Source organism: Cnephaeus nilssonii, assembly GCF_951640355.1.
Source record: "Cnephaeus nilssonii genome assembly, chromosome: 4".
Classification (NCBI taxonomy): Eukaryota; Metazoa; Chordata; class Mammalia; order Chiroptera; family Vespertilionidae; genus Cnephaeus; species Cnephaeus nilssonii.
Genome location: NC_137075.1, coordinates 17,329,015 through 17,349,650, shown reverse-complemented (window position 1 = coordinate 17,349,650; position 20,636 = coordinate 17,329,015). Strand labels below are relative to the sequence as shown.

Genomic DNA, 20,636 nt, shown 5'->3' with positions numbered 1-20,636 from the left:
AACACACATCAATTCATTTCTCCTCTCTACGCACTTACTAATTTTTTAAAATTTATCTTTATTGTTGAAAGTATTACAGATGTCCCCTTTTCCCCCCATTGACACCCCCCACCCTGGGTCTTCGCTGCACTATTGTCTGTTTCCAGGAATTAAGCACATATTCATATCACTTCTTTGGTTACTATTTTTTAAATTAAATCTTTATTGTTGAAACTATTACATATGTCCCATTATTTTTACCCATTGAGTCCCTTCAAGCCCACCCCCACCCACCACCCCAGGCCTTCACCACCCCATTTTCCATGTCCATGGGTGCATACAAGTTCTTTAGTTGATCTCTTCCCATCCACCTGCCCTTTCCCTCTGAGATTCCACAGTCTGTTCCATATTTCTATGTCTCTGTATCAAATTTTTTCATCAGTTTATTTTGTTCATTAGATTTCAAATATGAGTGAAATCATGTGATATTTGTCTTTCTTTGACTGGCTTATTTCACTTAGCATAATACTCTCCAGGTCCCTCCATGTTGTCCCAAAGGATAAGAGATCCTTCTTTTTTACTGCTGCATAGTATTCCATGGTATAAATATATCACAACGTTTTTATCCACCCATCTACTGATGGGCACTTGGGCTGTTTCCAGATCTTAGCTATTGTAAATTGCTCTGCTATGAACATAGGGGTGCATACATTCTTTCTGATTGGTGTTTCAGATTTCTTAGGATATATTCCTAGAAGTGAGATCACTGGGTCAAATGGCAGTTCCATATTTAATTTTTTGAGGAAACTCCATACTGTTTTTCACAGTGGCTGCACCTGTCTGCATTCCCACCAGCAGTATACTAGGGTTCCTTTTTCTCCACATCCTCACCAGCACTTGTCATTTGTTGATTTGTTGGTGGTAGCCATTCTGACAGGTGTGAGGTGATACCTCATTGTCATTTTAATTCGCATCTCTCTGATGATCAGTAACTTTGAACATTTTTTCATATGTCTCTTGGCCATCTGTATATCCAACTTTGGAGAGGCATCTCTTTAGGTCCTTTGCCCATTTTTAAATTTTATTGTTTGTCTTCCTTTTGTTAAACTGTATGAGTTCCTTATATGTTTTGGATATTAATCCTTTATCATATGTATCATTGCCAAATAGGTTCTCCCTTACAGTAGGCTCCTTTTTCATTTTGTTGATGGTTTCCTTTGCTCTGCAATAGCTTTTTATTTTGATGTAGTCCATTTGTTTATTTTCTCCTTAGTTTCCTTTGCCCTAGGTCGTGGTTGGCAAACTCATTAGTCAACAGAGCCAAATATCAACAGTACAATGATTGAAATTTCTTTTGAGAGCCATATTTTTTAAACTTAAACTTCTTCTAACACCACTTCTTCAAAATAGACTTGTCCAGGCCTTGGTATTTTGTGGAAGAGCCACACTCAAGGGGCCAAAGAGCTGCATGTGGCTCTCGAGCCGCGGTTTGCCGACCACTGACCTAGGAGATGTATCCACAAACATATTGCATGAGAAATGTCTGAGATTTTGCTGCCTATGGTTTCTTCTAAGATTTTTATGCTTTCACAACTTACATTTAAGGTTTTTATCCATTTTGAGTTTATTCTTGTGTATGGTGTAAGTTGATGGTCTAGTTTCATTGTTTTGCATGTACCTGTCCAATTTTCCCAACACCATTTATTGAAGAGACTGTCTTTACTCCATTGTATGTTCTTGCCTCCTTTGTCAAGCCATTAATTGAGCATAATGGCTTGGGTCCATTTCTAGGGTCTCTATTCTGATCCATTGATCTATCTATATGCCTGTTCTTGTGCCAGTACCAGGCTTTTTTTTTTTTTTTTAAGTTACAGTGGCTTTGTACTATAACTTGCTATCTGGTATTGAGATTCCTTTAACTTTGTTCTTCTTTCTCAAGATTGCCATGGCTATTCAGGGTCCTTTTTTTGTTTCATATACATTTTTGGAGTATTTGTTGTAGATCTGTGAAATATGCTGTTGATATTTTAATAGGGATTGCATTGAATATATAGATTGCTTTGGGTAGTATGGACATTTTACTGATGTTAATTTTACCAATCCATGAACACTATATATTTGTCCACTTGTTTATATCTTCCCTTATCAATTTTTTCAACATCCTATAGTTTTCTGAGTACAAGTCTTTTATCTCCTTCAATAAGTTTATTCCTAAGTATCTAAAATGTTTTTTTGCAATGGTAAATAGGATTGTTTTTAGTTTCTCTTTTTGATAATTCATTATTGGTGTATAAAAATGACATAGATTTCTGGGTGTTAATTTTATATCCTGCTACACTGTTGACTTTTTTTATTAACTCTAATAGTTTTTTGGTGGAGTCTTTAGGGTTTTCTATGTACAATATGATGTTATCTGAGAAGAATGAGACTTTTACTTCCTCCTTTTCAATTTGGAGGCCTTTTATTTCTTCTTCTTGTCTGATCACTGTGGCTAGGACTTCCAGTACTATGTTGAATAAGAGTGGTGAAAGCAGGAGATTAAAAATGGTGGGAGAGTAAGTGGAAGCTGCACGGACATGCTCTTAGGAACAAACTGGCATTACAACTAAAATACAGAAAAACTTCCGGAATAATCAATGGAAAACTCTCAGGAGAGAACCCTGACACCTGAGGACTGAAAGTGGAGACTGCTTAGAAACTGGTAGGAGGGGCAGAGGTGTGAAAGGGCTGGCTGGGTGCCCACAGGTAGCAACTGAAATCCCGGAGAGATATCTCAGCTGTGGGGGGTTGCCACTGAGAATTCTGGGATCTAATCCCCAAGCCGAGCCCCCAGCAAAGAGCATCAAAATTGAGGAGGGTACCCTCATAACATCTGGCTGTGAAAAGCAGTGGGGCGCTATCCACTAGAGAGGAACAGCTGAAAATTCAGGCACCATCTTAAAGGGCCAATGCACAAAATCCCCTGTGGAGCCACCCACCTTGTGCTCTGGCATAGGGAGGGTGAAGTGGACTGGAGCTGTGAGGGCAGAAGCCAGGACTGGGGACTTGGGGAATAGAGCTCAGAAGGCAGACACCCCAAGTTTCCTGGGCTGAGTCATTCCCTCACGCAGCAGAGGACATCTTTCCCACATAGACATCTGCCTTGCCTGGGGTGAAGACAGTTGACACACCCTATTGGAAAACACCTCACCCTGAGGCCACTTAAAAGATTAAAAATAACAAATAGCCTCCAGACAGTAGCATCTGCCCCACCCTATTGAAAGAAAACTCTCACCTCACCTGAGGATGATTGCCTGAAGGGTAATTCAAGTCAGAATCCTATCAGTCTGTAGGCAGAGGCGGTCTCTCGAGGCTTTGAGTCTTTACCTGACCTAATTAATCAGAAATGCTGTCCTACACTAGAGATTGAGAGGTGTAGAGGATCTATCTAATACATAGTCACAAACCCAAACAGAAAGCCAAAATGAGGAGACAAAGAACCCCCCAAATGAAAGAACTAGAGAATTCTTGAGAAGAAGAGATAAATGAAGCAAAGATAAGAAATTTATCTGAAACAGAGTTCAGAGTAATGATGGGTAAGATGCTCAACAGCATGAAAAAAGATATAGTAATTATGAAAAAAGAACAGTCTGAGATAAAGAATGACATAACACAAGTAAATAACACATTAGAAGGAATACACAGCAGATTAGGGGAAGTTGAGGATTGAATAAGTGAATTAGAAGACAGAGTTGAAAATTTCACTCAATCAGAAAATAAAAAAGAAAAAAACAATTAAAAAACAGGAGGGCAGCTTAAGGGAGCTGTGGGACAACATGAAACATAACAATATTAGAATAGCAGGTGTGCCAGAAGAGGCAGAAAGGGACAGAGAATGTGTTTGAAAAATAATGACAGAAATATTCCCTAACCTGATAAAGGAAAAAGTCGCTCAAGTTCAGGAGGCACAGAGAACCTTAAACAAGAAGAACCCAAACAGGCCCATGCCTAGACACATCCTAATTAAAATGCCAAAAATTAAAGACAAAGAGAGGATCATAAAGGTAGCAAGAGAAAAGAAAACTGTTATCTACAAAGGAGTTCCCATAAGGCTGACATCCGATTTCTCATCAGAAATTCTACGGGCCAGAAGGGAATGGCATGAAGTTCTCAAGGTAATGGAAAGCAAGTATATGAGACCAAGATTACTATATCCAACAAGGCTATCATTCAAAATAGATGGTCAAAGAGCTTCCCAGACAAAAAAAAAAGGCTAAAGGAGTTCATCACCACCAAGCCAACATTACAATAAATGCTAAAGGGACTGTTGTAAGGGATTGCTGAGAAGAAGAAACAGAGAGATAAACCTAGCCATACAGAATTAAAATGGCTATAAATAAGTACCTCTCAATAATAACCCTCAATATAAATGAACTAAATGCTCCAATCAAAAGACAACTATATGCTGTCTATAAGAGACCTACCTCAGAACAAAAGACTCACACAGGATGAGAGTTAAACATGAAAAAAAGGTTCCATGCAAATGGAAAACAAACAAAAGCTGAGTAGCAATACTCATATCTGACAAAATAGACTTTAAATTGAAGGCCATCACAAGAGCCAATAAAGGTCACTACATAATACTAAAGGGTTCGATCCAACAAGAGGATATAACCCTGGTAAACATATATGCACCCAACATAGGAGAACCTAAATATATATATATATATATATATATATATATATATATATATATATATATATATATATAAAACTTCTAGAGGACTTTAATGGAGAGATAGACAACAATACAGTGATAGTAGGGGTCTTTAATACCCCTCTGACCCTCTGACTTCACTGGACAGATCTTCCAGACAAAAACTTAACAAGGAAACAGAGACTCTAAAGGACACACTGGATCAGATGGATTTAATAGACATTTATAGAACATTTCACCCCAGTGCAGCAGAACATACATTCTTCTCAAGTGCACATGGATCATTCACAAAGATAGACCACATGTTAGGACATAAAGGAAGTCTCTACAAGCTCAAAAAGACTGAAATCATATCAAACATCTTCTCAGATCACAGTGGAATAAAATTAGAAATCAACTACAGTAAAAACACCCAGAAACATTCAAACACATGGAAGCTAAACAGCATGTTATTAAACAATGAATGGGTCACCAACGAGATCAAGAAAGAAATCAAAAGTTTCCTGGAAACAAATGAAAATAAACAAACAATAATCCAAAATCTCTGGGACACAGCAAAAGCAGTCCTGAGAGGGAAGTTCATAGCACTACAGGGATACCTCAAAAAACAAGAAAAATCATCAATAAACTATATAACCCTACAACTTAAAGAACTAGAAAGAGAACAACAAGAAAAGTCCAGAGTAAGGAGAAGGAAAGAAATAATAAAGATTAGAGCAGAAATAAATAACATAGAGACAAAAAAATAAATCAATGAAACCAAGAGCTGTTTGTTTGAAAGGACAAACAAAATTCATAAACCATTAACCAGACTCATCAAGAAACAAAGAGAGGGGACCCAAATTAATAAAATCAGAAACAAAAGTGGAGGAGTAATCACTGACACCACAGAAATACAAAGCATTGTAAGAAAATACTGTGAACAACTATATGCCAACAAGCTGGACAATGTGAATGAAATAGACAAATTTCTAGAAAAATTCAATCTTCCAAAAGTGAATCGGGAAGAATAAAAAAACCTGAATAAGTCAATAACAACTGAGGAAATAGAAGCAGTAACCAAAAAACTCCCACAAAACAAAAGCCCAGGTCCGGATGGCTTCACAGGGGAGTTTTACTAAACATTCAAAGAAGAACTAACACCTATACTCCTCAAACCATTTCAGAAAATCCAAGAGGAAGGAACATTTCCAAACTCTGTTTATGAGGCCAGCATTATCCTAATCCCAAAACCAGATAAAGACACTACAAAGAAAGAGAATTGTAGGCCAATATCCCTGATGAACATAGATGCTAAAATCCTCAACAAAATATTAGCAAATCGCATCCAGCAACATATTGAAAAGATCATACACCATGATCAAGTGGGATTTATTCCAGGGATGCAAGGCTGGTACAATATTCGCAAATAAATAAACGTAATACATCACCTAAACAAATTGAAAGACAAAAATCACACAATCATATAGATAAATGCAGAAAAAGCATTCGACAAAATCCAACACCGATTTTTGATAAAAACTCTCAGCAAAGTGGGAATAGAGGGAGCATATCTCAACATAATAAAGGCAATATACGACAAACCTACAGCCAACATCATACTCAATGGGCAAAAACTAAAACCATTTCCCCTAAGAACAGGAATAAGACAAGGATACCCACTTTCACCATTCCTGTTTGACATAGTACTGGAAGTGCTAGCCATAGCGATCAGACAAGAATAAATAAAAGGCATCCAAATTGGTAAAGAAGAAGTAAAACTGTCATTATTCACAGATGACATGATATTGTACATAGAAAACCCTAAAGACTCCACTAAAAAACTACTAGACTTAATAAATGAATTCGGCAATGTAGCAAGATACAAAATTAATACCCAGAAATCTATGGCTTTTTTATACACCAATAATGAATTCACAGAAAGAGAAACTAAAAGAACAATTCCATTTACCATTGCAATAAAAAATTAAGATACCTAGGAATAAACTTAACTAAGGAAATAAAAGACCTGTACTCAGAAAACAACAGGACGTTGAAAAAAGAGATAGAGGAAGACATAAACAAATGGAAGAATATACAGTGTTCATGGATTAGTAGAATCAACATCATTAAAATGACCATACTACTCAAAACAATCTATAGATTCAATGCAATCCCCATTAAGATACTAAGGGAATATTTCACAGACCTAGAACAAACTCTCCAAAAATTCATATGGAATACAAAAAGACCCTGAACAGCTGAAACAATCCTGAGAAGGAAGAACAAAGTTGGAGGGATCATAATACCAGATATCAAGCTATATTACAAAGCCACTGTTCTCAAAACTGCCTGGTACTGGCACAAGAACATACATATGGACCAATGGACCAGAACAGAGAGCCCAGAAGTTGACCCAAGCCAGTATGCTCAATTACTAGTTGACAAAGGAGGCAAGAGCATACAATGGAGTCAAGATAGTCTCTTCAATAAACGGTGTTGGGAAAACTGGGACAGATACATGCAAAAAAATGAAACTAGATCACCAACTTATACACAAAAATAGTCAAAATGGATAAAGGACCTAAATGTAAGACGGGAAACCATAAAAATCTTAGAAGAATGCATTGGCAGCAAAATAGCAGACATAGGTTATAGCAATATCTTTACTGATACAGCTCCTAAGGCAATGGAAACTAAGGAGAAAATAAACAAATGGGACTTCATCAAAATAAAAAGCTTTTGCACAGCAAAAGAAACCATCAACAAAACAACAAGAAAGCCCACTGCATGGGAAAACATATTTGCCAATGTTATCTCTGATAAGGCTTATAATCTCCAAAATTTACAGTGAACTCATAGAATTCAACAAATGGAAAATAAACAATCCAATCAAAAAATGGGCAAAGGACCTCAACAGACACTTTTCAAAAGAGGACCTACAGAAGGCCAAGAGACATATGAAAATACTAGAGGCCTAGGGTGTGAAATCACGCGAGACCCAGACACAGCGCACAGCAAGACCCAGCGTCAAGTCCCACCGGTGCCGCAGGACCCATCAATACACCTCCTGGTGACCGGTCTTTGGTCATTATGGCATTACAACCACTGGGTTTTTATTATATAGATGTTCAAAGTCACTAATCATCTGAGAGATGCAAATCAAAACAACCATGAGGTACCATCTCACACCTGTCAGAATAGCTGTCATCAACAAATCAACAAACAACAAGTGCTGGCAAGGATGCAGAGAAAAAGGAACCCTCTTACACTGCTGGTGGGAATGCAGACTGGTGTAGCCACTGTGGAGAACAGTATGGAGTTCCCTCAAAAAACTGAAAATGGAACTCCCATTTGACCCAGTGATCCCACTTCTAGGAATATATCCCAAGAAAACAGAAACACCAATCAGAAAGGATATATGCACCCCTATGTTCATAGAAGCACAATTTACAATAGCTAAGATTTGGAAACAGCCTAAGTGCCCATCAGCAGATGAGTGGATTAAAAAACTGTGGTACATCTACAGAATGGAATTCTATGCTGTTGTAAAAAAGAAGGAACTCTTGCCATTTGCAACAGCATGGATGGACCTGGAGAACATTATGCTGTGTGAAATAAGCCAGTCAGAGAAAGATATTGTGGAATATAATGAACAACATAAACTGATGATCCAAAATAGAGCCAGAGAAAAAAAATATTTAAAAATATAATAGAAGTAATCCTATTATTTGCAGATTTTTAATATTTCCTACAACTTTTGTGATATTATACTATGTTAGTACAGTTTTGATAATATTATTATACTTAAAATCTTTTTTCTTGAAATATTAATTTTTATTGAATGTTATATTATTATATTTAAAATTGTTTTTTCTTGAAATATTAATGTTTATTGCATGTAACATTATTATTATATTTAAAATCAGTTTTTCTGGAAAATAAAAAGAATAAATTTTAAAAAAGATAACCATCATAAAAAAAGAAATGCCAAAACAATTGGAGTGAACATGATATTATTGTAGGTTTCCTAGCCAAGTGCTTGGCTTATTTTGGCAAGTGCAAGTGCAACTTAGTTTCTTGTGTATGATGACATTTGAGTATATGCTGTGCAGTATCGTGTTTTAATATGGACCAATGCCAATGCCTATAAATAGTTCACATTAAGTGTAAACTTCTGGAATTTTAATTAATGCTTGGAATTTCATCAATTAAGAAAGTCGGAAATAATAAGTTTTCTTTACCTAATTTTAAGAAGTATTTATAAACTTTGACTAGCACTATTTTGGATAAATAAACCAGAGTTGCTTACTAAGGCACCCTACTGGGAAAAAAAAAGAGTGGTAAAAGCAGATATCCCTGTCTCGTTCCTGTACTTAGTGGAAATGGTTTTAGTTTTTGCCAATTGAGTATGGGCTATAGGCTTGTCATATATGGCCTTTATGATGTTGAGATATGATTCCTCTATTCCCACTTTTCTGAGAGTTTTTATCAAAAATGGGTGTGGGATTTTGTTGAATGCTTTTTCTATATCTATTGATATGATCATGTGATTTTTGCTTTCAATTTGTTTATTTGATGTATCATGTTTATTGATTTGTGAATATTGAACCAGCCTTGCATCCTTGGAATAAATTCCACTTGGTCATGGTGTATGATCTTTTCAAGATATTGCTTGATCTGATTTTCTAATATTTTGTTGAGGATTTTAGCATTTATGTTCATCAGGGATATTGGCTTATAGTTCTCTTTCTTTGTAGTGTCTCTATCTGGTTTTGTTTATTATTATTATTATTTCTTTTATCCACACTTGAGATATTTTCCCATTGATTTTAGAGAGAGTAGAAGAGAGAGGGAAGGACAAAGAGAAACATTAATGTGAGAGAAACACATGGATTGGTTGCCACCTGCATGTGTCCTGACCAGGGTCTGGGCCAGGGAGGAGCCTGCAACCGAGGTACATGCCCTTGACTAAATCAAACACAGTTCCCTTTGATCAGCAGGCCGATGCTCTCTCCAACTAAGTTTGGTTTTGGAATTAGGATAATGCTGGCCTCACTGGAAGATCTTGGAAGTTTTCCTTCCTCTTGAAATTTTTTCAATAGTTTGAGGAGGATAGGTGTTAGTTGTTCTTAGAATATTTGGTAAAACTCCCATGTGAAGCCATCTGGACCAGGGATTTTTTTTTTTTTTTTGCTGGGAGTCTTTTTTTTTTTTAAATTATGGCTTCTATTTCATTAGTTGTTATTGGCCTATTCAGGTTTTCTGATTCTTCCAGATTCAATTTTGGGAGATTGTATATTTTTTTGGAATTTGTCCATTTTATCCACATTGTCCAGCTTGTTGGCATATAACTGTTCATAGTATTTTCTTACAATCCTTTGCATTTCTGTGGTGTCAATTGTTACTTTACAGCTTTTGTTTCTGATTTTATTTATTTGGGTCCTCTCTCTTTGCTTCTTGATGAGCCTGGCTAAAGGTTCATCAATCTTGTTTATTTTTTTCAAAGAACCAGCTCTTGGTTTCATTGATTTTTTTGGTATTGCCTTTTCAGTTTCTATGTCATTTATTTCTGCTCTAATCAATTTCTTCTACCCACTCTTCTGGAATTTTCTTGTTGTTCTCTTTCTAATATTTTAAGTTGTAGGGTTAAATAGTTTATTATTAATTTTCTTACTTTTTGAGGTAAGCCTATACTGATATAAATTTCCTTCTCAGGACTGCTTTTGCTATGTCCCATAGATTTTGGGCAGTTATATCTTCATTTTCATTTGTTTATAGGAAGTTTTTTATTTCTTTCTTGATCTCATGGGTAAACTACTCATTATTTACTAACATGCTATTTGGCCTTCATTTGTTTGAATTTTTTTACTGTAGTTGATTTCTAATTTCATTCCTTAGTGGGCTGAGAAGATGCTTGATATGATTTTAATGTTCTTGAACTTCTAGAGACTTGTTTTGTGTCCTAACATGTGGCCTATCTTTGAGAATGACCCATGTGCACTTGAGAAGAATGTCTATTCTGCAGCTTTGGAGTGAAATGGTCTATAAATGTCAATTAAATCCATTTGATTCAGTGTGTCATTTAGAATCTCTGTCTGTTTCCTTGTTAGTTTTTTGTCTGTAACATCTATCCAATGAAGTCACCGGGGTGTTAAAGTCACCTAATGTGACTGTCGATCTCTTCCTTGAAGTCCTTCAGAAGTTTTTTCTGTTTTTTTTTTTTTAAATTAAATATATTTAGATTACTCATGTACTGGGTGCATATATGTTTACAGGGTTATATCCTCTTTTTGGATTGATCCCTTATAGAGTGACCTTTATTGTCTCTTGTGATGGCCTTCATTTTGAAGTCTATTTTGTCAGATATTAGTATTGCTAACCCAGTTGTTTTTTTCATTTCCATTTACATGGAAAATTTTTTCCACCCTTCACTCTCACCCTGTGTGAGTCTTTTATTCTGAGGTGCATCTCTTGTAGACAGCATATAGTTGGTTCATGTTTTTGTATCCATTCAGCTATCCTGTCTTTTGATTGGAGTATTTAATCCATTTACATTTAAGGTTATTATGGATAGGTACTTATTTATTACCATTTTAATTCTTTATGCTCATTACAGCAGTCTCTTTAGCATTTCTTGCAGTGCAAGTTTGGTGGTGATAAACTCCTTTAACCTTTTTTTTCCCTCTTGGAAGCTCTTTATTTCATCATCTATTTTTATGATAGCCTTGCTGGATATAGTAAGTTTGGTTTCAGATCCTTGCTTTTCATTACCTTGTATACTTCATGCCATTCTCCTCTGGCCTTTACAGTTTCTGATGAAAAATCAGGTGACAGCCTTATGGGAGCGCCTTTGTAGGTAATACATTGCTTTTCTCTTTCTGTCTTTAAGATTCTCTCATTGTGTTTAGTTTTTGGCATTTTAATTATGATGTGTCTGGGTGTCAGCCTGTTTGGGTGCTTCTTCTTGCTTGGGACTCTCTGTGCCTCCTGAACTTGTGTGACATTTTCCTTCACCATTATTTCTTCAGACATTCTGTCCATTGATGACTTTTTTTCTCCTACTGGCATACCTATTATGTGGATATTATTATGTTTCATATTGTCCCACAGTTCCCTTAAGCTGTCCTCCTGTTTTTTAATTGTTTCTTTCTTTTTGGTTCTCTGGTTGAGTGATTTTTTTTCTACCTTGTCTTCTAATTCACTGATCCAGTCCTTGGCTTCCCCTTATCTGCTGTGTATTCCTTCCACTGTATTCTTTATTAGTGCTATGTCATTCTTCATAGTTACTATTTTTTTTTTCATGATGCTGAGCACCTTTGCCATCATTATTTTGAACTTTATGTCTGATAAATTTCTGATCTCCATTTCATTTAGCTCTTCTTCTGGAGAATTCTCTTGTTCTTTCATTTGGGGTTTACTTTTTTATCTCCCCATTTTGCTTGGGTTTGTGTCTGTATATTTAGTCGATCTGCTACAACTCCAAATATATAGTGTAGGACAATGTCAGACACTGTTTGTGACTGGCCCTGAGTACCATTTTAAAGCTATCAGCAATCCATCTCTGCTGGGGCTAGGTGCCTTTGGAAAAGACTGAGATGTGTACCAGGGTCTGCTTTTCCTAGCCCTGATCCCAAAAGGAGATCAGGCAAAGACTCAGAGCCTCTAGAGATCCTCCTCTGCCTGCAGTTTGATTGTTACCAGTCTTTGTTAGCCTCAGGTTATTGACCACAGATTAGGGTAAGAGATCTTCCAACAGGGTGGGTCAACTTCCTCCCCTGCCCCTCCCCAGGCAAAAAGTGCCTGGATAGTAAATTCCTGAGGGAAAAAAGATCTCTGAAGTGTGAGGGAATGACTCAGCACAAGAAACTGGGGTGGCCCCTCCAATGTCCAACCCCAGAGCCCCCAACCCTGGACTCTCCTCACACAGCTCTCCCTCTGCCAGAGCCCAGATGAATGGGTGCACACAAAATTTCGTGGGTTGGCCCTTTAAGAGAGTGCCTGTATTTCCAAATGTCTCTCACTGGCAGACTGCTTCTTTTCACAGCCAATTGTTATGTGAGGACCTTTCTCAGTTCTGGTGCTCTCTGCTGGGGGGCCTTAGCTTGGGGTTTAGTCCCCAGAGTTTTCAGTGGGAACCCCCCACAGCTGAGATATCTCCCTGGGACTTCAGCTGCTATCTGTGGGAGCCTGGCCAGCCCTTTCTCACCTCTGCACTTTCTACCCATCTCTATGAGGTCCCCACTTTTCATCCTTGGTTATCAGGGTTTTCTCCAGCTAGTCTTCAGTTGATTTTTCAGGGTGATTCTTCTGTAGTTAGTTGTATTTCCAGCTTGTTCCTGGGAGTGTGTCAGTGTAGCTTCCACTTACTCCACTGCCATTTTGGAATCCTTTGGTTACTATTTTGATTGGGGGAATTGTCTGGACATCAGGCTCAATCCCCTCAATATATATGATGACCTATGAACTGTAAGTCCCCCACAGCCCTCCCCCTAAAAAAACCCCACAAGAAATATAGCAGCCAGCCTTATACTAAAAAAGGAATCTTTTGGGGGGCATGGAGAACTCCAAGGCTGTGTTGAGAACATGGACGTGTGTGTGCCCTCTTAACGCCACTCACAGTGGGCTTCCTGGAATTAGCCTTGGCTCTTCCTCCAAAGAAATGATGACCATCTGGTTAGTGTGATTTGAGTTTCTGGGCTCACTGCAGCACCTTCTGCAGCAGCAAGGAAAAGGGGGAGCTTTCCTGTCTAGCAAGGTGTTCAACTGGGCACCCTCCACATACCCCAAAGCCAAGATATGCCCACCCCTCCATGGCACTTCCTGCTCACTGGACCAGTGATGTGAAATATTTAGGGGACCTCATGTGTTTCTGGGGGCTCAAAACTTTCCTTCAAATCCAAATTTCAGGGAGAAGAAGAAAGAGAGAGCTGTTGGGACACCCACCTCCTGCTCCTTATGGAGGAAACAAACCACATACATCTGAAGGTGATTAAACTGTCTTTATTGGAGGAAAACAAGAAGCCATCAGTCTCGTTATCATTATGTTAGAAATCTTGATATGTGTACATGATTGTCAAGGCAGAATATCATTTGCTACATTGCCCATTCACAATTTTGCAGAGCCGCAAACCTATGAGGGCTAAACTTCTTGCAGATTTTATTACATGCATGGAATAAATGCACAGTTTCCCTTCTTTTGGACAAGCATGTTTTCATGGAGAAACGGAACCAGTTGCAGGCCTGGTAATAATAGACATGGGGACATTCCTTTTGGAAAACATGCTCAGTGCTGAGAGAGCTGCAAGAGGGGCGTGTGTAATGGCTAGAGCCAATTGAGAAATTGTCCCAAATTTGATTCTGGACAGAATGTACATTTTATGTTTTCCAACCTGAGCATGGGACTGAGATCAATGCTCTCTGAAACATGTGGCCCCACCTTTGAAAACGAACCATTTCTGTTGCCATTGGGACAGCATCTCCCTCCATTTTGAGGCCAAATGCCCTGGGAAGGAGAGTACAAACCTTGCTCTCTGTCTCTGTCTCTTTCCCCGCCATCCTCTGTCCCAGCACCCAGTTCCCCAAAGTGGAGGCCTACCATGAGGGCCAGGAACCTGTCTGTCCAGGTTAAGGTTTTCCTTTGAGGAGTAATGTATCTGGGGTTTGGGGCTTTCAAGTCCCTGGTGACATCTTATCGCTGTGACTGAACCCTCAAACACTCCTCTTGTTTTCTTTTTTCCTGTCCATAAGAAAATGAAATCACCTCTAACTAAAATAATTCAGTAAATAAGCAGAATACATAATCATCGTAGAAGTTCTCTGGAGACCAAAGGGTTAAAAACAGATAGAGCAAATGCAGAAGCGGCTTTAGTACAAAGGATGAATGCAACAGTTTGTCCCTTTGGTGTAGATACAAATAAGCCATTCCACACTTTGTCCACAAAACCAGACCTGGCAGCCACATGCTGTGGGTTTGGCTGCCCAATGCACAGCCTTTGGGTTTGTAGAAGTGGGGCCCCAGAGCCCCAAGCTGAGCTGCTCCTGCTGCAGGTGGTGGGCCAGGCCTTGGCTGGCATGCAGGGCCGTCCTCACAGTGGGACGAGGCCACTGTGCCCACTCCTGGTGGCAGATCATGAGGCACGGGGACCACCATGAAGGTTTGGGCCAGAGAGGGGTGTGGGCCTCTACCTTCCTCTTTCTCCTCCTCGTCTGCTGTTCACAGTAGCAAACTCATCTACAGACTAGTTTTCTTGAGTGTTCAGGAAATGTGTCCCTCCTTTTAGGAATCTGTTTGCCCTGTTCACCATTTATATCTTAACATTTTCAATTCTGAAAACCTACGGACTGGAACACATTTTTTGGCAAATGTCAGGTACACTTGAAGCCCCCAAGTAGGATCAGGTGCTCCCCCAAAAGCATGGTGGATTCCTACACATTTATTTTGGAGACAAACTAGACAGTGTTTGGTCTGGAATGTGTTGAGGAAAAGGCAAACTGCAAGTGTGAGCAGACAGAACGGGTGTGGCATTGCTTCGGGAGCCTGCAGAGGCTCCGTGCACTGGTTATCAGAGGACCTTCGTTCCATTTGCCAGAGGTGACTGTGCGGCCCTGGGAAAGAGTGCATCTCACTTCTCTTCGGGGAACCGGAGCTGCCCTTTGCCGGCTCTTGCTTCCCTTTCTCGTGTCCAAAGGAACCCCGCAGTGTGCTGTGAAGTCCCATAAAGCAGGGTGGTTGCTGGCAGGAGCGCAAAGGCCTGGCCCAGCGCTCCTGTCTTCAGCCCTGGAGCGATGATGGTTCTGTGTGGCTTCCCTAGCGTGAAATCGGCAGTGGCCAAGGCTTAGGTGGGCCACAGGGCCATAGTGCAAAGCCTTAACAATACTGAGTTGTCTCCACTGGGACATGGTCTTTCCTTTCTGTTCAAAACTGGAAGGAAACGTCAAACCTCACAAACCCCAGTGGGTCCATCAGATTGAGCTGCTCCTCCTTGAGAGGGTCAGCCTCCTTTCAGGAGCCCTCCCTTGGGCTCCCTTTCTTTGTCTCTGGTGTCCTTGGCCTTCATTCTAAAGGGGAGTCCCCTCTCCCACCCGCAACCCATCCAGGACCTGCTGGACACCAAGGTAGGCAAGTTAACAGAATGGGATTAGTGCTGGGCAGGGAAACTGAGTCCGAAGGTCGCGTGCCTACTCCCTTTCATCAGATGGCTCATGCTTCCTATGTGCCAGCACCTGGACTGTTTGGCCAAAGGTGTCTTCTTTTGCTCCAAGCCGGACTGCCTAGTTCCTAGGACACTATGTAAAGAGCTCCTGGAGAGTGGGATCCTGTCAAAGGTCAAGCCCATGTGTGTGCGTGCGTGCGTGCGTGCGTGTGTGTGTGTTGCTCCATTCTGGGGTGAGATTTCAGAAGTGACTGGAATCACTGCCATAGTCAAGAACGCGGAGCCATGCCTGCCCTTTGGGCATGCTGCATAGTTTTCTTTAAGAGAACATGAAGGGGACAATCCTTTCTATTCTCCGGCGGAGCCAAGGGCAGCAGGAGGTGGTGAAACTGCCACGAGCAGCCCTGGCCCTGCTGTGGCTCCATCTGGCATCTTTTCTCAAGAGCGTTTGTGGTTGTGCGCACTTCGTGTGGGCGGGCCCTGCCCCTCTCAGCTCCAGCTGCCTCTACCCCATGCCAACCCAACACCCCGGCCCCGTGTGCTCGCTGAGGGAGCGCAGTGAGCAGTCCGGACCCCAGGGACCTGGTTAGGAGGGATACGCTGCAGGTCTGCCTGGGCCCTACGAGTGAGCAGGTGCTCGCTGTTTCAGACACGTGCTAGCTTCTCTATGGTCTCAACGGCGAGGTGAAGGCCAGGAAAGCGAGGGAGGCACAGACAGGCAGCTAAGGAAAAAAGCATCCAAGGACACTATTTCACATATAATATTCAGGTGAGAAAAAATCCACTTGCTCTAAGAAGGTGAGGAGACCAAACGGGGGGCTCAGGGTTGGAAGGAAGCCTGTGATGGGGCCGGAGGTCCACCCTTAGCCTCACCACACACACGGGCTCCAGGGAGAGCCTCAGCCGGTGCACATAGGAAATGCTCAGCTCCTCCTGGTGAAACCTGACTCTGCCACCTACTCGGCAGGTCTTAACAAAAGGCACATCCTGGGCTCTCTTCCTGTGTTGTGGCGAAGCATAAACAACCCCAAATACAGCTGAAGGACCTCTAGCCTTGGACCACTCAGGCTCTCTCAGAAGACCAACAGTTCTTCCCCATGGTAGCTAGTTTCTCCTCTTCCTCAAACAACAGGAAATTATCTAAGTCTGGTGGCATCGAGACGGTAAGGACTTGCCTGCTGTCAAGGTCAAGCTATGGGCTGAAACCAGTACCCGTCCCCTGCACTGTGTTGGCTGAGACCTGACTGTTACAGGCCGGCATGGCTGAGAGCCGACCCACACCGCAGGAGGACACCTGCAGCAGGGCCCGTCTTTCAGCTGCTCCACACTTTTCAGGGAAGACATAATTTCAAGCTAATTGAATACACATGCACCCCACACGTTAGCTCCAGAAAACAATGTAATCACCAGTAACAGAATTTGCTTCCCAAGTGCCAGCGCCTGGCCTGTTTAGCCAAAGTTGTCTTCTTTTTGCTCCAAGACTGACTGCTTAGTTCCTAGGACACTACGCAAAGAGCAGGCATGGCGTGGAGGGTGCCAGACCTGCAGGGGACAGTGGACACAAGGATTCAAAACTTTAGGCAAATGTTCACCCCCTGTGACGCTAATGATTGTTTTCTTATACTGTAGAAACTTAAATGTTCCATCACACTTATTAATAAGCAACATCCTACCGAGCCTCCTGGAGAGATGCCTCCGTTTCCTCAGATTCTCTTTACAAGACGCATGCTATTGCCCTTCTGAAGGTGTAGGACTCACAGCACTAACTGGCAAGGACTCGGGCAAATGCATCAACCTGGGTGGCTGCATATCCAACGCAGCTGACACACATTTCTTAACTGGCTCTGTTGTCATTTTGTTGTTTTCCAGGCTTTTTACAGATTTTGAAGAGTGATCATCGGATTTTACTCTGGTTGCATGTGTGACAGATGCCAAGCGGAATTCCTGCCCAGGGGCTGAGTGCCTATGAGGTATGTGGAAACAGGGTAGACCAGCTGCCTGTCTTTCCAGCTGCTCTTATGCATACCTGTTCTGCCACCCTAAAGGAGACAGAATGGAGCTCTAAGCCGAATACTGTGTATGTGTTTGTGCGTGTGTGTGTGTGTGTGTGTGTGTGTGTGTGTGTGTGTGTGTTGGGGAGGCTATTGCTAAACATTTGGCCTGGACATAGGCAAAGCTGTGGAAGTGATGAAGATGGTTTGACCAATAGGACCTGTCAAATCTGGCCAAATGCAGGAGCAGAGCTTGAGGATAACAGCTAGGGAAGTCGCTGGACCATCAGCAGACCTACAGGGACACACGATGAGCTTGAGCTGTCTGTGCAGAATGCAGACTCATGGTGTTGCATGGCCATTGAGGGAGGGCTTTTGCAAAGCTGGCATTTGGAGCCACCTGCTAGCCTCTACAAGACAGCATCCTTGAAGTCTCCTTGAAAAGCGGTTTTCCCTGGGTTTCACGCTGTGCTTGCTTTACCTTGCACACTCACCCACCACGTGGGTGAATTTCATGGCCCAGTTTGCCCGGGTCATTGCCAGTTATAGCACTGCAAGTCCTACACTCTGGGAATCCTTCAGTGCCCCGCCCCCATCACAGGTCTTTGGTTTTCAGACAGCCCTGGTCAGAGGGACAGCTTCGGTGCCAGCTGGGCCTGGCTGAGACCGTCTCTGGCCATCCCTGCAGCCCGTGTCCTGCTTGCTTGGCCGTTCACCTCTCCTTACCACCCCAGATAAATTCTTTTCCAAGGCCCCTGCCCTCTCCTCCTCCGGGTAATGTTCATACAAGAACAGGGGAAAATGTGCAGAAACAACTTTTGTGAGTTGGAGGTCATTTTAAGTGTAAGATTAGAAATGCATTTTTTTAAAAAAAGAGAGAAAGAGCGATTAATTTAAAAACTGCATAGCTGAGAGCAGAGCTTCCATGGGTTAGCCCATGAGAAATGAGAGCAGCGTGGAAAGTTCACTTTAAACAAAATGGCATCTTGTTCCTTTTGTGAGGAAGGTCCTTAACCATCTGCTGGGTGGGCATCTCCTCCACAGCAAGTCCAGCCTCTAAAGTTTTAGTCTCGGGGGAGCAGGCTTCTTAGTTTCTGAGCGCTGGGGGCACGAAGCCCCTCGTTTCTCTGGTTGACGGGGGTTTGCTGGAGGAGCTGCCAGGAAAGGGCTCTCCAGGGCCCTCCCCAAGAGGCCGGAGAAGCCAGCCCTGCGGCGCTGCTCAGCTGTCCAGGGAGGGACAGAGAGAAGGAGGAGAAGTAAAGTGCACTCTTCACTTTGGAGACAGATTCTTGATCCTCTTCTTATAAATTTTAAAAATCCCTTGAAATTCACCTTGGGGGAGAAAATATCTCCTGATGGTTAACATAAAACTTTACTACCAACAAGCAAACGATATAGGTCATGTAACTAAGTATAGATTGCAAAGACATATATCTTAAAAGGAAAAAAAACCCTAATGTGCAATATTTACCAATACTTAAATAATCCAGTTGAAACTTTTTATGTCATTAATGAAAAATACAACATAGACAGTTACCTATAGTGAGAAGAGCAGAAATGACGGAAGTTGGGGGAGAGGACAAAGAGAGTCCATTCATTAGAGCTTTGCAAGATTCATATATACAGCACCAGGTCCTGTTAAATCAGCTCCCTTGAGTCAGTACAGTTTGTGAGAAATGAACACTTCAGAATTGCAGTATAAAATATGGCCATAAAAAACTTCTGTCTTCCAGTCCTGTGCAGGTAGGCGCACCATGCAAGGTGGGATCACTCTGGGGTGGCTGGTGGCACTGGTGGCCCTGGGGACCCCCTTCCCTGGCTCTGCGCGAGGCCTCGCCCCTGGGCCCCACCTCCAGAGCCAGTCACTTGCTTCCAGAGTGCACCGTCGTCACAGTGGTGGGCCTCGGTCTCCGCTCCGCTCCCACTCCGGGGACCCCTGATGAAGAGGAAATGAAACTACAGAGCGTGGAGGGTGCCAGACCTGCAGGGGACAGTGGACACAAGGATTCAGACTTCAGAAGGAAATACTCCCCCTTCTTATGGCAAGGGTTTGTGCAGGGGCCAAGGTTCTCCACATTGGACCCTAAACGTTTACCTATCCATAGGAAAGCAATTGCAATGTGTTCAGAATGCTTTCTTTCTAGACCCAACTCTTCCCTCCTTTTTTCATTATACTTACAACTGCTTTGTGTTTGAATACCACATTGGGTAGCCATCACAATCTGATAGGTTCCAGAATGAGCACTTACTATGTACTAGGTATCAAACTAGGTGCTGAATAAACACTCATTATGAGAACAACACTTCATGAAGTTGTTATTTTAAGAACGAAGAGAGAGTGCGATGCCCCTATGACCCCTGCTTGTGTGTGGTCTACACGCTTGGCTAAGAAGCACCTGTGACAGAGAGCACACCGAGAGGGGCCGTTGCCTATCCTGTGTGAGCTCCGCAGCCCTGGCCTGAACACGGCCTCCACAGACCACAGGCAAATGCGTCCCAAGCAGAAGTGTTGCACCGGGAGGTCTGGATGTGGATGATTCCACTGAGCTAAGCTCCAGTAGTGTTCCCGCCATGGACTTTGCAAGCTTGGAAGATCCATAAACTAAATGATTATGGTGGCTTCACTGTCAGAGCCATTGCATAAATATTCAAAGAAATGACCGACGGTGGGTTTCCTTTGACCAGAGGGTGGAGAGGAACTATGCTGACCTGGAAACGTGGGTCTACGGGCGTGTGCAATTGGGTTGGGGGACTCATGGAGATTTCTTTTCATTTTTAAATATATTTTTTATTGTTGATAGTATTACAGATGTGTCCCATCTCCCTTTCCCCCCT

At 41.7% G+C, this 20,636-nt stretch overlaps 1 protein-coding gene across 3 annotated transcripts in view; it reads right to left on the bottom strand.

The window, feature by feature from the left end:
- Window positions 1-13,725: 13,725 nt before the first annotated feature.
- CAMK1D (calcium/calmodulin dependent protein kinase ID) overlaps window positions 13,726-20,636 on the bottom strand; it is a 383,665-nt gene continuing 376,754 nt past the window's right edge. For all 3 annotated transcript variants that reach the window (XM_079769652.1, XM_079769655.1, XM_079769654.1), the window contains one exon: window positions 13,726-19,782. In XM_079769652.1, coding sequence (XP_079625778.1) covers window positions 19,664-19,782 — 119 coding nt within the window. In that variant the 3' untranslated portion in view covers window positions 13,726-19,663. The remainder of the gene's footprint in view (window positions 19,783-20,636) is intronic.